General features: G+C 37.9%; 1 protein-coding gene across 8 annotated transcripts in view; it reads left to right on the top strand.

Annotated features, from left to right (window-relative positions):
• Positions 1-11,455, top strand: part of ORC4 (origin recognition complex subunit 4) — a 36,297-nt gene extending 24,842 nt beyond the window's left edge. For all 8 annotated transcript variants that reach the window (XM_070944820.1, XM_070944758.1, XM_070945053.1 and 5 more), the window contains 6 exons: positions 926-1,099; positions 5,625-5,711; positions 6,658-6,766; positions 9,071-9,166; positions 9,250-9,317; positions 9,678-11,455. In XM_070944820.1, coding sequence (XP_070800921.1) covers positions 926-1,099; positions 5,625-5,711; positions 6,658-6,766; positions 9,071-9,166; positions 9,250-9,317; positions 9,678-9,860 — 717 coding nt within the window. In that variant the 3' untranslated portion in view covers positions 9,861-11,455. The remainder of the gene's footprint in view (positions 1-925; positions 1,100-5,624; positions 5,712-6,657; positions 6,767-9,070; positions 9,167-9,249; positions 9,318-9,677) is intronic.
• Positions 11,456-12,464: the final 1,009 nt, after the last annotated feature.

Raw genomic sequence — 12,464 nt, forward strand, 5'->3', positions numbered from 1 at the left:
CGGTCATAAGTCAAAGACTTCCTGTAAATGCAAGTAAAGATGCTTTCAGGAGTTGTGAATTGGTTTCAGGTATGAAGTGTAGGAAGCTGTTTCACCCATAACAGTGCATGAATAATATAATAGCCAAAAGTACTTCCCTTGCTACTGCCTTAAGGTTTCTTCCTGATGAATTTGGAAAACTGTCTACAAAAGAAAGTTCATACAGATAGTTGTTACATTGCTTTAATTGCTAAACCATGGAGCCCTTAGTGCTTTCTGAGCCTGATTGTTTTCTTGCAGATGTTTCATTGCCCAACTAGGTAACATCTTCAGTGCTGGAAGGTACTAGGTAAACTGATGATGTTTACCTAGTTGTATAATAAAACATCTGCAGGAAAAGAACCAAGCTCAGAGAACACCAAGGACTCCACAGTTCAGCCCTGAGCTACAAGTATCTTTTGTGGCTACTTGCTAATCCACTCAGTGGTTTGGAAGAGTATACACAAAGTAAAACCAATTATCAAAAGCGGAACCATTCAAAATATGGATTGAAAAAACCCATATTATTCTGAGCATGGGACTACATCCCTTCTGTTCATGCTTTTGATGCTTCAAAACATCTGTTTAACATCTCTGGCATGGAATGCTAGACTAGATGGACAGTTGTGGCTTGATTTAAATAGCTCTAGTTTGCAGTGTATGAGTGTTTAACTTATTTTAAACTTGAGCATTTTAAACTATCATTGCAAGCTCTTAATATTTTACGATATCTAGCTGAATTTATAGATGAACTAGAAGCTTGTTGTGTAAACATCTGAGTGTTATTCAGAACTACTCTTGAAATTTATGAGCTCTGCAGAATAATAGCATTAGATATTTATCATTAAATATCCAATATCCTTGGACTAAATGCTAATTGCAAACTGTATTTGTAATCTTTTATTAGGATATTCTAGAACTCATGGAGAAAAGAGTAAAGTCAAGATTTTCCCACCGGCAAATATACTTAATGAATTCCTATGATTTTAAAACATATTTGAATATTTGTAAAGAACAGTTATCCCTTCCTCCAGAATTTCCAGAAAAGTCCTTTATCCAGAAGTGGAATAGACACATACAGGTAATAACAAGCAACTGAATTGCCTGCTGAAGGTTCTCCAGATAAACTCGGGAACAGAAATAACACTGACAGTTTACATTCTTGTTACTGTTTGTGTGTGTGTGTGTGTGTGTGTGTGTGTGTGTGTGTGTGTTAATGAGTACATTGGTTTTATATATGATTGGAAAATTGGCAAGGCAAACCTGGATCCAAGAACAGTTCCCCTGGAAAGCATTTGCGCCATTTTGTCCATTTTTTGGAATCCTGTAGATCAGGGGTCAGCAATCTTAAAAACTCAAAGAGCCACTTGGACTCGTTTCCCACAGAAAAAAAACACACCAGAGCCACAAAACCTGGGTGGGCGTGGCCAACTCAATGTCACTCACTCCCACCCAGTCACATAACCCCCCTAGCCACGCCTACCCAGCCACAAAACCATTCTGTCTCTCTCCCCCCCATGTCCCTCCCTCTATATCTCTCCCTCTCTCTCTGTATATGTGTGTTTGTCTCCCTCCTCCTCACCTCTCTTCGTAATGTCCTGGCCGACCATGGCTGAGCCAGGAGCGTGCGCACACACGGGGAGACCCTCCCTAAGTGAGCTCCAAATCGCAGCAAAGGCACATGCAGGGTTAAGGAGGGTCTTAACAGGACGTGGGTTCTCTGCTGCACTAATGCTCCGGCCATTGCGTTGCCGTTCATCCCCCACCCCCGGCAGCTCTTCAGCCGAGTGTGGAGAGTGTGAACTCCAGCCCGAAGCAGCAGGAAGCGAAGGCTGCCTTACAGTACGTGCAAATGTGGCACAAAGGCAGGTACAGGGAAGCTTCGTTCCTGCACTCGTCTCTCCTCCCACTCTTGAGATGCCTTGGCCGGCTGTGGCTGAGCCGGGAGCATGCGCACACATGGGGAGACCCTCCTTAAACGAGCTGCTGCCCGCCCCACATGCACCTTTCCTGAGCTTCAGTGCTTCCTTGAGGAGGATCTCCCCACGCGTGCGCACGCTCCCGGCTCAGCCACAGCCAGGGCGTCACGAGAGTGGGAGAATGAGATCCGGTGATGGCCGGATCATTAGTGCAGGAGAGAAACAGCGTCCTGCTAAGACCCTCCTAAGCGAGCAGCCGCCCACCCTGCACGCGCCTTTGCTGCACTTCGGTGCTCGCTTGAGGAGGGTCTCCCTGCACGCTTCCGGCTCAGTGGGGGAAGAGAGTGCAGGAGCAAAGCTGCCCTGTACCTGCCTTCGCGCCACATTTGCGCGTAAGGCAGCCTTCGCTTCTTGCCGCTTTGGGCTGGAGTCAAAAAAAGAGGGGCGAGGGGCTGGGCCAACCAGTGATGGGACAGGGAGCCACGGCAGAGGGCCCAAAGAGCCGCATGCGGCTCCGGAGCTGCGGGTTGCTGACCGCTGCTGTAGACTTCTGAGGACCAAAAGAAAAAACAAGGAAGGAAGGCCTATTTGCCCATTATTGCTGTGGCCTGCAAGATCATTCTGTTTGCACAAATTAGTATTAAAGGGAGGAGAATGTGAATGTGCAAATCATATTGTGCTTGATATTTTGCTCCTTTAGCTTCCTACACATACACACTTTATTTCCCATCTTTATTACTTCATAAGTAACCCAAGGTGGCAAACGCGCCCAATATTCCCTCCTTCTCTTTTCCCTACAACAGCACCCTGTGAGGTGGGTTGAGCTGACAGAGACTGACTAGGCCAAAGTCATCCAGATGGCTTTCATGCCTAACCAAGCTATACAGAGGTGCTTTGCATTTCATTTCTTTGTTTTGTGAAGCAGTTCTGCATCCACATACAATGCATAGTCATCAGTAGTATAAAGCAGCCCCTTGAGCCTGGAAAAAGACACAGCTGCTTTATTAATTTCATGGGAAATGTGCACAATCCTGTAAGCTTAACTGTAGCCACCATGAACCATAATCATATAGAATGTTTCACTACTATCTACTTCTTCAGCTAAAGTTCTGAAAGCTTCTGCGCTATGTGGAGTTGAAGCGGTTGAATGAGTCATTGTAAGCTTATTCAGCTCCCTTTCAATCTGGTTCATAACATTCTCTAAACAAGATACATTTAAGTGAGATGTTTATCTACAGACCCAGATACAGCTTAAAAGTTTTGAGTTTTGAAATAGGACACAAAATGCCAAGTCTTAGAATAGTTAGTATATACCCTGAGAGGCAGTTTTTAACAGCTAACAGGATGGATTAAATTCTAAGTAATTTATTTAGCAGTTGTTAAACGGTTAAACAATTTCTTTAAAATTTAATTTAATTTCCCACTAGTAACTCCCTCATGTATTTCTAAAACTATTAAAACATGATTTATATGATTTCATTCTTACATGCCTTTGTTATACAATGAAATCTGTTTTGCAGACATTAATACAACAGACTCAGCGTGTTGGGAAGCATATCTTTGTTTTAAATTACCTGTGTTTCCCCGAAAATAAGACCCTGTCTTATATTTTTTTGAACCCTGAAATAAGCGCTTGGCCTTATTGCCATGCGCTCAAAAGCCCGATTGGGCTTATTATCAGGGGATGTCTTATTTTAGGGAAAACATGGTATATAAATGATGGCAATCCCATACCTTCATATTGTTCATGAATTTCACTTTTTTTATAAAACTGCCTTTTTTTCCAATACAGAATAGAACCTATTGTGTGCCTAATGGCCATTTATTTTGCTTAAATAAGTATGAATTTATAGGAGAATTGAGCAGTGTTGATATCTTTTCTCCTGCTTTGATTCAGCGACACCTTTCCCCAAAAACTGCAACATATTTTATAAGTGCAAATAAGGAGTAATAATGATAACTCTAATTGGAGAAGTCCATCATTAAAATAGCTCCTTACTACTTATGAGATAAACGTACATAATTAAGCCTTTAATTGAAGTTTCTTGGACTGAAATAATTACTACAGAGAAGGCTACAACTTTACCGTGCATGTCTTTGAGGGATATTCTAGTGGCAGTTCGAGTTTTCAGAATCTTCCCGTGATGCTGAAGCAAAGGAACCATTTTGTAAGCATTGCTGAATTTTCAGAAGGAACTATAGCAAATGTTTCTCTCAAATCAGAATACATAAAGTAGGGAGTCTCATTTGCATCTTTCTACCTGGGCTTTCAGCATAAGCCTAAACTGTCAAAAACCACTGTTGTTTATTTGTTGTTGATGTCTGAAATGTTCTGGAATCATGTTTCTTTCTCTGCCTCCTCACAGTGCTCTTTAAAAAACAACAACCTAGAACCATTGTATTTAAATGTGCATTTGGCCTTGGATCATTCTTAAGCACTCAGGGCCTGTCAGGATTGCAGAGTGAATAAATATGGGAAATAAATGAACAATGTTCCATGGTCATGATGATCATTAAGACATTTGTAAAACAAAACCCTTTACAGCTAAATAAAAAGTTAAAGCAGCACTATTGTTATAGAGCAGGGGTGTCAAAATCAATTTCATTGAGGGCCGCATCAGGGTTGTGTTGACCTCGGGAGGGCCAGGGAAGGGTATGGCCAGTGTGGGAGTGGCCAGTTCAACGTCACTCATCGAGGTTCTATTTTCAGCCACATCAGCCCTCCTGGGCTCTGTTTTCGGTCACGACCTGCAGCCTTCTGCCCGCAAAAACGACGTTTGGGGAGGCCATGGACGGTTTCTCTGAGCTCCCCTTTCGCTGGCAGGGGCACCATGGGCTAGTCCTTTGCTGTTTCCAGGGTGGGCCTGCTGGTCAGATCTAAGCACCCCATGGGCCGGATTCGGCCTCCGGTCCTTAAGTTTGACACCCCTGTTATAGCGCAAGGTATTATAAAAAGTTCTGCCCAAATTTCTCCCTTTCCTATCCCCTCTGTGGAGAATAACTTGCTCATTCAATTGCCTTAATCCAAAATGTAGCTGCGTTTTAATAATTTATAACTGATAGATTTAAAAGGGGTTTGAAATTGGCTTAGATTTTCTAAAATTGATTACAGAAAGTCCTCACATAACAATAGTAACAGACCACAATTTTTATTGCTAAGTGATCTAGTTGTGAAACTTGTACACATGTGACTCTGCCACTTATTTTTGCAGAAATTCTGGTACTTCCGGTTGCTGCTGTTAAATAAATCACTACAGGTTGTTAAATGAGGACATGGCATGGTTGCCAATCTCCTGATGGCCTCCTCATTGACTTTGCTTATAGGAAGTCAACAGAGGTTGCAAATGGTGGTGATGTGACTGGGGGATGCTGCAACATCATAATTGCAAGTTCACAGTCATGGGGATATTGTAGTTGATGATACAAGAACCAATTGTAACTATCTCTCATTCAGCACCATTGTAAATTCAAATGGTTGCAGAATGAATGATCATTAAGCAAAGACTACTGTATGCCATTCTCTCTAGTAAGACATATTTGTGTTATTGATAAATATGTAATCTTAAATGTTTTGATACATACTGTAATCTTATATGTTTCAATGTAAATTAAGCAACCCTTAATCTTTACTTTGTATAAAGATGTTAATCTTTATAAAGTGATCAATTATTTTAAAATTAATTTTAGTCTCTTCTAGAAGACATAAAAATTCAAGATGTTCTACAAAATCAATTTTATTATAATAAAGACCTGCGGTGTCTGTTCATGTTGCTGGTAAGATGTTAGTATTTTAATTTCTTATTTCTAATCAAGAAATAAACTAGTGATTCTGATAAATGGAAAAAAAGTATTGCTAAGAAAAAAAAATCTGATTTTATGCTAAAGTTCATAATCAATACATGATAAATGGTTTAGATATTTTTCCTTAAAATTTTCATAAGCTTTAGCAGATAAAACAAAAACCTAGAAGTAATTTTCAAGGAAGGAAAAATAATTTAAATTAATGGAATGGAATGTTAAGAACAATGGAATGTATTCCAATTAACACCCTGTGTGAGTCTGAGCATAAAGGTTTTTGTGATGAATCTATTGCAAGCGTAAAATTGTGGATTTGTAAAATGTCATTTAGTTAGGACCTGCAATTTGGGTGCAGAATTGAAAAACGGATTTAACATGCTCTGAACAAAGAGACACCACTCAGAAGATTTATTTGGAACATTCTGAGTGGGGCTTCTTGCAACAAAACAGAAATCAATTTAAGTAGTCTAATATAGAAAACCATGGGAATTTGCTCATTTATTCGCCTGTAGTGGTAGTCCCATGTTGCTTGCTATTTACCACCCAACCTCTATAAAGAGATGGTGTGATGGAACCATGCTGCCACCCTCAATTCTAACCAAAAAGGACAGGTCCAAATAAACCTCAGCAAAACATCTAAATCTGCACCACAAAATTTTCACATGACTCAGCTTTATGCCAAGCAAATACTTACTATTGATCCCTGATCAGGTTCTCTAGTTAGCCAGTTTGAATTTTCCTTCTTGGAGAATACTTTCACCACCTGATTTGTCCTATCTTGGGCAAGTCCAATATACAGTGTATTTATTCGGAGCAACAAAAATTACTGCACCTCTTTCCTGCATTAATGATCAGATTATTATTACTTTTTGTGAGAAATTGGATATTTTATTTTGGAATGTAAAATGTTCTCTATTTGCAGATGCTTGCTTCAAATAATATAACTGCGTCCCACCCTTATATTCGCGCGTCTGACTTCCTGGAAGCCAGTAAACTCTGCAGAATGGACACAAAAGCAAATATTGTGCATGGTAAGATAATATTTGAAAAAAATGAATGTATACATTTTCAGTACAGATAGTCCTCAGCTTACAACAGTTTGTTTAGTGTCCATTCAAAGATACAATGGCACTGGAAAATGTGACTTATGATTGTTTTTCAGTTATGCCCTTTGCAGCATCTCCATGATCATGTGATCAAAATTCAGATGCTTGGCAATTTGGCAACTGACCATTGCGGCCATAAACATGAACCAGTTGCTAAGCATCTGTGTCCCAAGGTCATGTGTGCTGTGTTCCAAGGTCATGTGTGCTGTGTTCCAAGGTCATGTTTTGCAAAGCATCTGAATGCCAAGGTCACGTGATCACCTTTTGTGACCTGACAAGCAAGTCAATGGGGAAGCCAGATTCACTTAACAACTGGGTTACTAATTTATCAACTGCAGTAATTCACATAACAATTGTGGCAAGAAAGGTCATAAAATGAAGTAAAACTCACTTAACTAATATCTCACTTAACAACAGAAATATTGAGCTCAGTTGTCATAAGTCAAAGACTACCTGTGTAAAATTAAGGGAGGAAGGGATTAATACATAACGTATTTTTTGCACTAAGATGCACCGGACCATAAGATGCACATTAGCTTTGGAGGAGGAAAAGAAGAAAAAAAAATCTGCCTCTGCCTCCCAGCATCCATCCAGTATTCATCTAGCTAGCATCCTTGCAGCAAACAGCCTGGTCAGCTTTAGCACGTTATTACAGCCCCAGGATGTGGCTCGTCGGGGCTCTGCTCCATTGTGCCCACCACAAGTCAACTGAGCTGAGCTGCTGCTGCTGCAGGGGAACACTGAAGCCTTCCCTGCCGAGCAGCTGATTGGCAGTCGGATCGATCTCCTGGAATACCGCCGATCATCTGTTCTAGGCAGCGGGGATTGCCGCCACCTAGATCAGCTGATGGGCAGTATTCCGGGAGGCCGATCCAACTGCCAATCAGCTGCTCGGCAGCAAAGGCTCCAGCGTTCCCCGGCAGCAGCAAGCAGTAGCAGCAGTGACAGGCGCATCAACCCCTCTCTCCCCACCACAATATTCGCTCTATAAGACGCACAGACTTATTCCCTCACTTTGGGAGGGGAAAAGTACGTCTTATAATGTGAAAAAATATGGTAATTTATGTGCAATCATAAAATTATGTGGTAGAAACATCCACCATAGAAACATGTTTTCTCCATTGCTTTTGAAGCTTGATGAGTAGACTTATTAAACGAGGGTTTTTCTCTATGTAAGAACTGCTAACATAACTCTCTCTCCCCCCTCTATATACAGAGACATACATGCATAGATAGCTATATACATACATATATTTTTATTAAAGAATTTTAAGAGATTACAAGCAATGCAAAATTTGAAAGAAAAAGTAAAGTAACAAAAAATACAAAAATAAATAGAGAAGGGAAAGAAAGAAAACACAAAGATTATTATCCTTTCTATAATCAATTTTACCATCTTTGCTAATTCTGTCATCTTCACTAGCTATTCTCCATTGGGAGTATTTCAGTCTTTCCATTTTTGTTCATATAATAATCTCGTAGCAGTTACCATATATAAAAATAATATTCCATTTTCTAATTGTGTATCGATTATTCCAAGCAAGAAAAGTTGTGGTTTCAACTGAATATTAATCTTTAAAAATCTTTGTATTACTGTATTTTAACCCAGATAAGCCTTCATATTTTCCAAATTTCCAATATAAATTTGATGTACTTTTATAAGTTCTAGATATATTTTTCTGCAGTCATGTGCATTTCAGGTTAGAACATAATATAAATTTTAGCCCTTTTTAGCCACATATTTTCCATATATTACATCCAAATTTTTTAGCCCTTTTTATTATATATGCTTTCACTTGTTATTCTTTCATTTCAAATTTTGATAAAAGTTTATACAGTTTGGCAATTATGCGCTCATCATTTGTACATAATTCAAATTGTTTTGCCTGCTTTTAATCCGTTTGCCTGCTATTTCTTTTCTATAAAATGCTTCTTGTACATTTTTGGGCACAATCTGAGTTTATATCCATATTCAATATTATCTCTCAGCTGTCTATAGAAATGACATTGATCTTCATCAATAAAGACAATTTTCATCTTCTCAGTAAAATGATCTTGAATAACTAAAAACTATTAGGATAACCTTGAAGGTCCAAATGCACACAACAAATGACATGTATAAAAAAACTATTACAAGTTCAAAGTCTGCATATTCTATTTGAACACCAAAATTATACTTTGGATATTTTAAAAGAGAAGATGCTAATTTTTATCATCTTTCTCTTCTAGGTCTGTCTGTGCTGGAATTGTGCCTCATAATAGCTATGAAACATTTAAATGATACTTATGAAGGAGAACCATTTAATTTTCAGATGGTTTATCATGGTGAGGTGATAGTAGGTGTTTTTTTAAAAGATATATTGTTCCCCTAAAGCTGTAAAGTAATTAATACATGTTTGTTAATGCAGAGTATCAGAAGTTTGTACAGAGGAAAGCGCATACTATGTATAATTTTGAGAAGCCTGTTGTCATGAAGGTATGTGTAGTTTCTTTTCTAGAAAAAGCTGATTTCTACTCTATTATCATAGAACATTACTGTTCCAGATTCTTTTAACATTTAAACATGGTTTTTCTGAAACTTGCTGAAAAACGCTTATCTGAATTTGTGTATTTGACCATTATGTTTGGTGTTGTACTGCCCTCTGGTGCTCAGTTAATGCATTTGTGTAGCTTCCCACTTTAAACTAATTTAGGGCTGATTTTGACACCCAATTGGGGCTTAGATGGATTGTGATTTTAATTTTCCTTATACTTTTCTAGCGAATTATCTTTTAAACTACAGAATATAGTTTAGACTGAATCTACACATGATTTGCTTGTGTTACTTCATTTTTAGGCCTTTGAACGCTTGCAGCATCTTGAATTGATAAAACCCGTAGAAGGCCCATCTAATTCTGTACAAAAAGAATATTTGCTAATGAAACTGCTCCTGGACAACAGCCAAGTTATGGAAGCTTTGCAGGTGTATCCAAACTGTCCAACGGATGTCAAACAATGGGCTACAACTTCAGTCCATTGATTATATATTTCATAAGTTTGAGTTGCATTGAAGTTAACCAGTCTTCAAAACCAGCAATACCATTTGAAAAAAAATCTTGATATTATAGACATTTGTCTTCAGCTGTTACGGAACTTGCTTAAATAATTGGGGGGACGGGTTCCTCTTCATTTTAAATAAAGTAAAATTTTCCAAGAAGTATATTATTTGGACCAAGATTAGAAATTACCATATTAAAATGTTTTCATATATAAAATGAAAATAATCTTCATTTTAGTTTGTTTTAATTTTTCTGAATACTAGTATCTATTGCCCAAAATGTTTGAAAAGAAACAAGCAAATAAAATTGTCACTAAAGTATCTAAAAGCTCATGTGTTCTGTTATAGTTTGGTAGGGAAGTAAGATTTTTTTCAGAGAGTTGAACAGACTCAACATCATTTTGTGTACGTATTAGTAGTTATTCAAGACACAAGAACTACTTTCTTAGTCTTAAAATGCAATCCCAATAAAAATTCTAATACTGGTATATTACACCTATTTGAATATTGTAGTAACAGTATTTCCTGACAAAGTGGCATTGTAAGCAGAAGCAACCTAGGTAGACATTTCTGTTCTGTATAAAATATGATAAGATTGCAGACTTGGGAGGTAAGACCAGAAGAAGAAATATTTTAATAATAGAGACATATTCCTATCTACTCTTCATTGAATTAATGCAATGTAAAGTTAGTTAGATATTAAAGGCAACCTGATTGTAAATTACCAGGTTAAATGGTTATCTACCTAACTGGAGACTGAAAAGTATAATTTGGTTTTATGGATTATTCACATTAAAAGAGACATTCTGTTTTCAGATTTAAAAAGGCTGTTGGCGTGAAATTTTTGTAGGATGGGCAATTAGTTTAATAAATCATTACAAGAAAACAACATTCAAAATATACTGAGACACTACCTGATTCATCTAATGAAGAAAATGTATTTGCATATATGAACCATGTAGTTCGTATCATTTGCATTGGTTTTTACTGCCATTTGAAGCATTAATCATAATATAGACATTATACTGGAGGGATTAGAATGCTAATATGAAAGGTTAAATGCAATCTCATTGCAAATCATTAAGACACCGATAGAGCATTAGTTTGAAGTTTCTGAATCAATTTTGAAAAGTTGCAGTAACGAGCAAGGCTTGTTGTCAATTCTCCTAGTTGATAAATCAGTACAATAAGATAAAAAGCAAACTTGGAAATAATTTGTCCCCTTCAGTAGCATCAAATTCAGCAGCACTCCTGTCTTGTGCAGTTGGCTCTTCACTGCAACAATTCAATTTAACCTTGTAGTTGCGTTACAGATAGTTCTCTACTTATGATCACAGTTGACTGGAACTTCCATTGCAAAATTAAGTGAATTCGTTGTAGGAGATGACCAGGCGGAGCCTGAAGGCAAGATCAAATGTGTCATCTGTTTGGAATCCTTACGCAGCCACAAGAGACCTAAATCCAGCCCTTTGGAAATTCCGTTGACCGTTATCTAGCGCCAATTTGACTTGAATTTAGTAGATCAGATTTTTTTTGTTTAGGTTGCAGGTAATAAACTTTTAGTGCTTTGAACTAAACTCCTGCTTCTGGTTATTTGTGCCTGACAGTCATCTCATGATCCTGCCTGATATTACAACTCTATTGCCATGGTTGTTAAATGAATCCAATTTCCTGTTGAAAGCTGACTCAGGATCATTTGCAAGTGGCCATCACGTGACTCCGGGATGCTGTAATCCTCATAAACTCATGCTAGTTGCCAACTGCTCAAAAAGTGCTTGGTGAACAGCGTATTGTCTGGGTCAATATACTTTGCACACAATTCTAATAATGATAGTACCATTTAAATATACATAATCATCTTTCAACTTCCAACATTTGTGTATGCATAATAATTATATGTTCTATTATATTTCAGTAAGCATAATACTATTTTCCCAATTTCTACTTTCTACTTCTTTTTTTCAAACACTTAATAAAATAACCAAGTTAAAAAATATTCTACAAGTGAAACTCGAAAAATTAGAATATCGTGCAAAAGTTCATTTATTTCAGTAATGCAACTTAAAAGGTGAAACTAATATATGAGATAGACTCATTACATGCATAGCGAGAGAGTTCAAGCCTTGATTTGTCATACTTTTGATGATTATGGCTTACAGCTCATGAAAACCCCAAATTCATAATATCAGAAAATTAGAATATTGTGAAAAGGTTCAATATTCTAGGCTCAAAGTGTCCCATTCTAATCAGCTAATTAAGCCATAACACCTGCAAAGGGTTCCTGAGCCTTTAAATGGTCTCTCAGTCTGGTTCAATAGGAATCGCAATCATGGGAAAGACTGCTGAGCTTACAGTTGTGCAGAAAACCATCATTGACACTCTCCATAAGGAGGGAAAGCCTCAAAAGATAATTGGAAAAAAGTTGGATGTTCCCAAAGTGCTGTATCAAAGCACATTAATAGTTATGTGGAAGGGAAAAGTGTGGAAGAAAAAGGTGCACAAGCAGCAGGGATGACCGCAGCCTGGAGAGGATTGTCAGGGAAAGGACATTTAAAAATGTAGGGGACTGTCACAAGGAGTGGACTG

The sequence above is a fragment of the Pituophis catenifer genome, unplaced genomic scaffold (genome assembly GCF_029215685.1).
Source record: "Pituophis catenifer annectens isolate HBS135680 unplaced genomic scaffold, rPitCat1.0.hap2 SCAF_1, whole genome shotgun sequence".
Lineage (NCBI taxonomy): Eukaryota > Metazoa > Chordata > Lepidosauria > Squamata > Colubridae > Pituophis > Pituophis catenifer.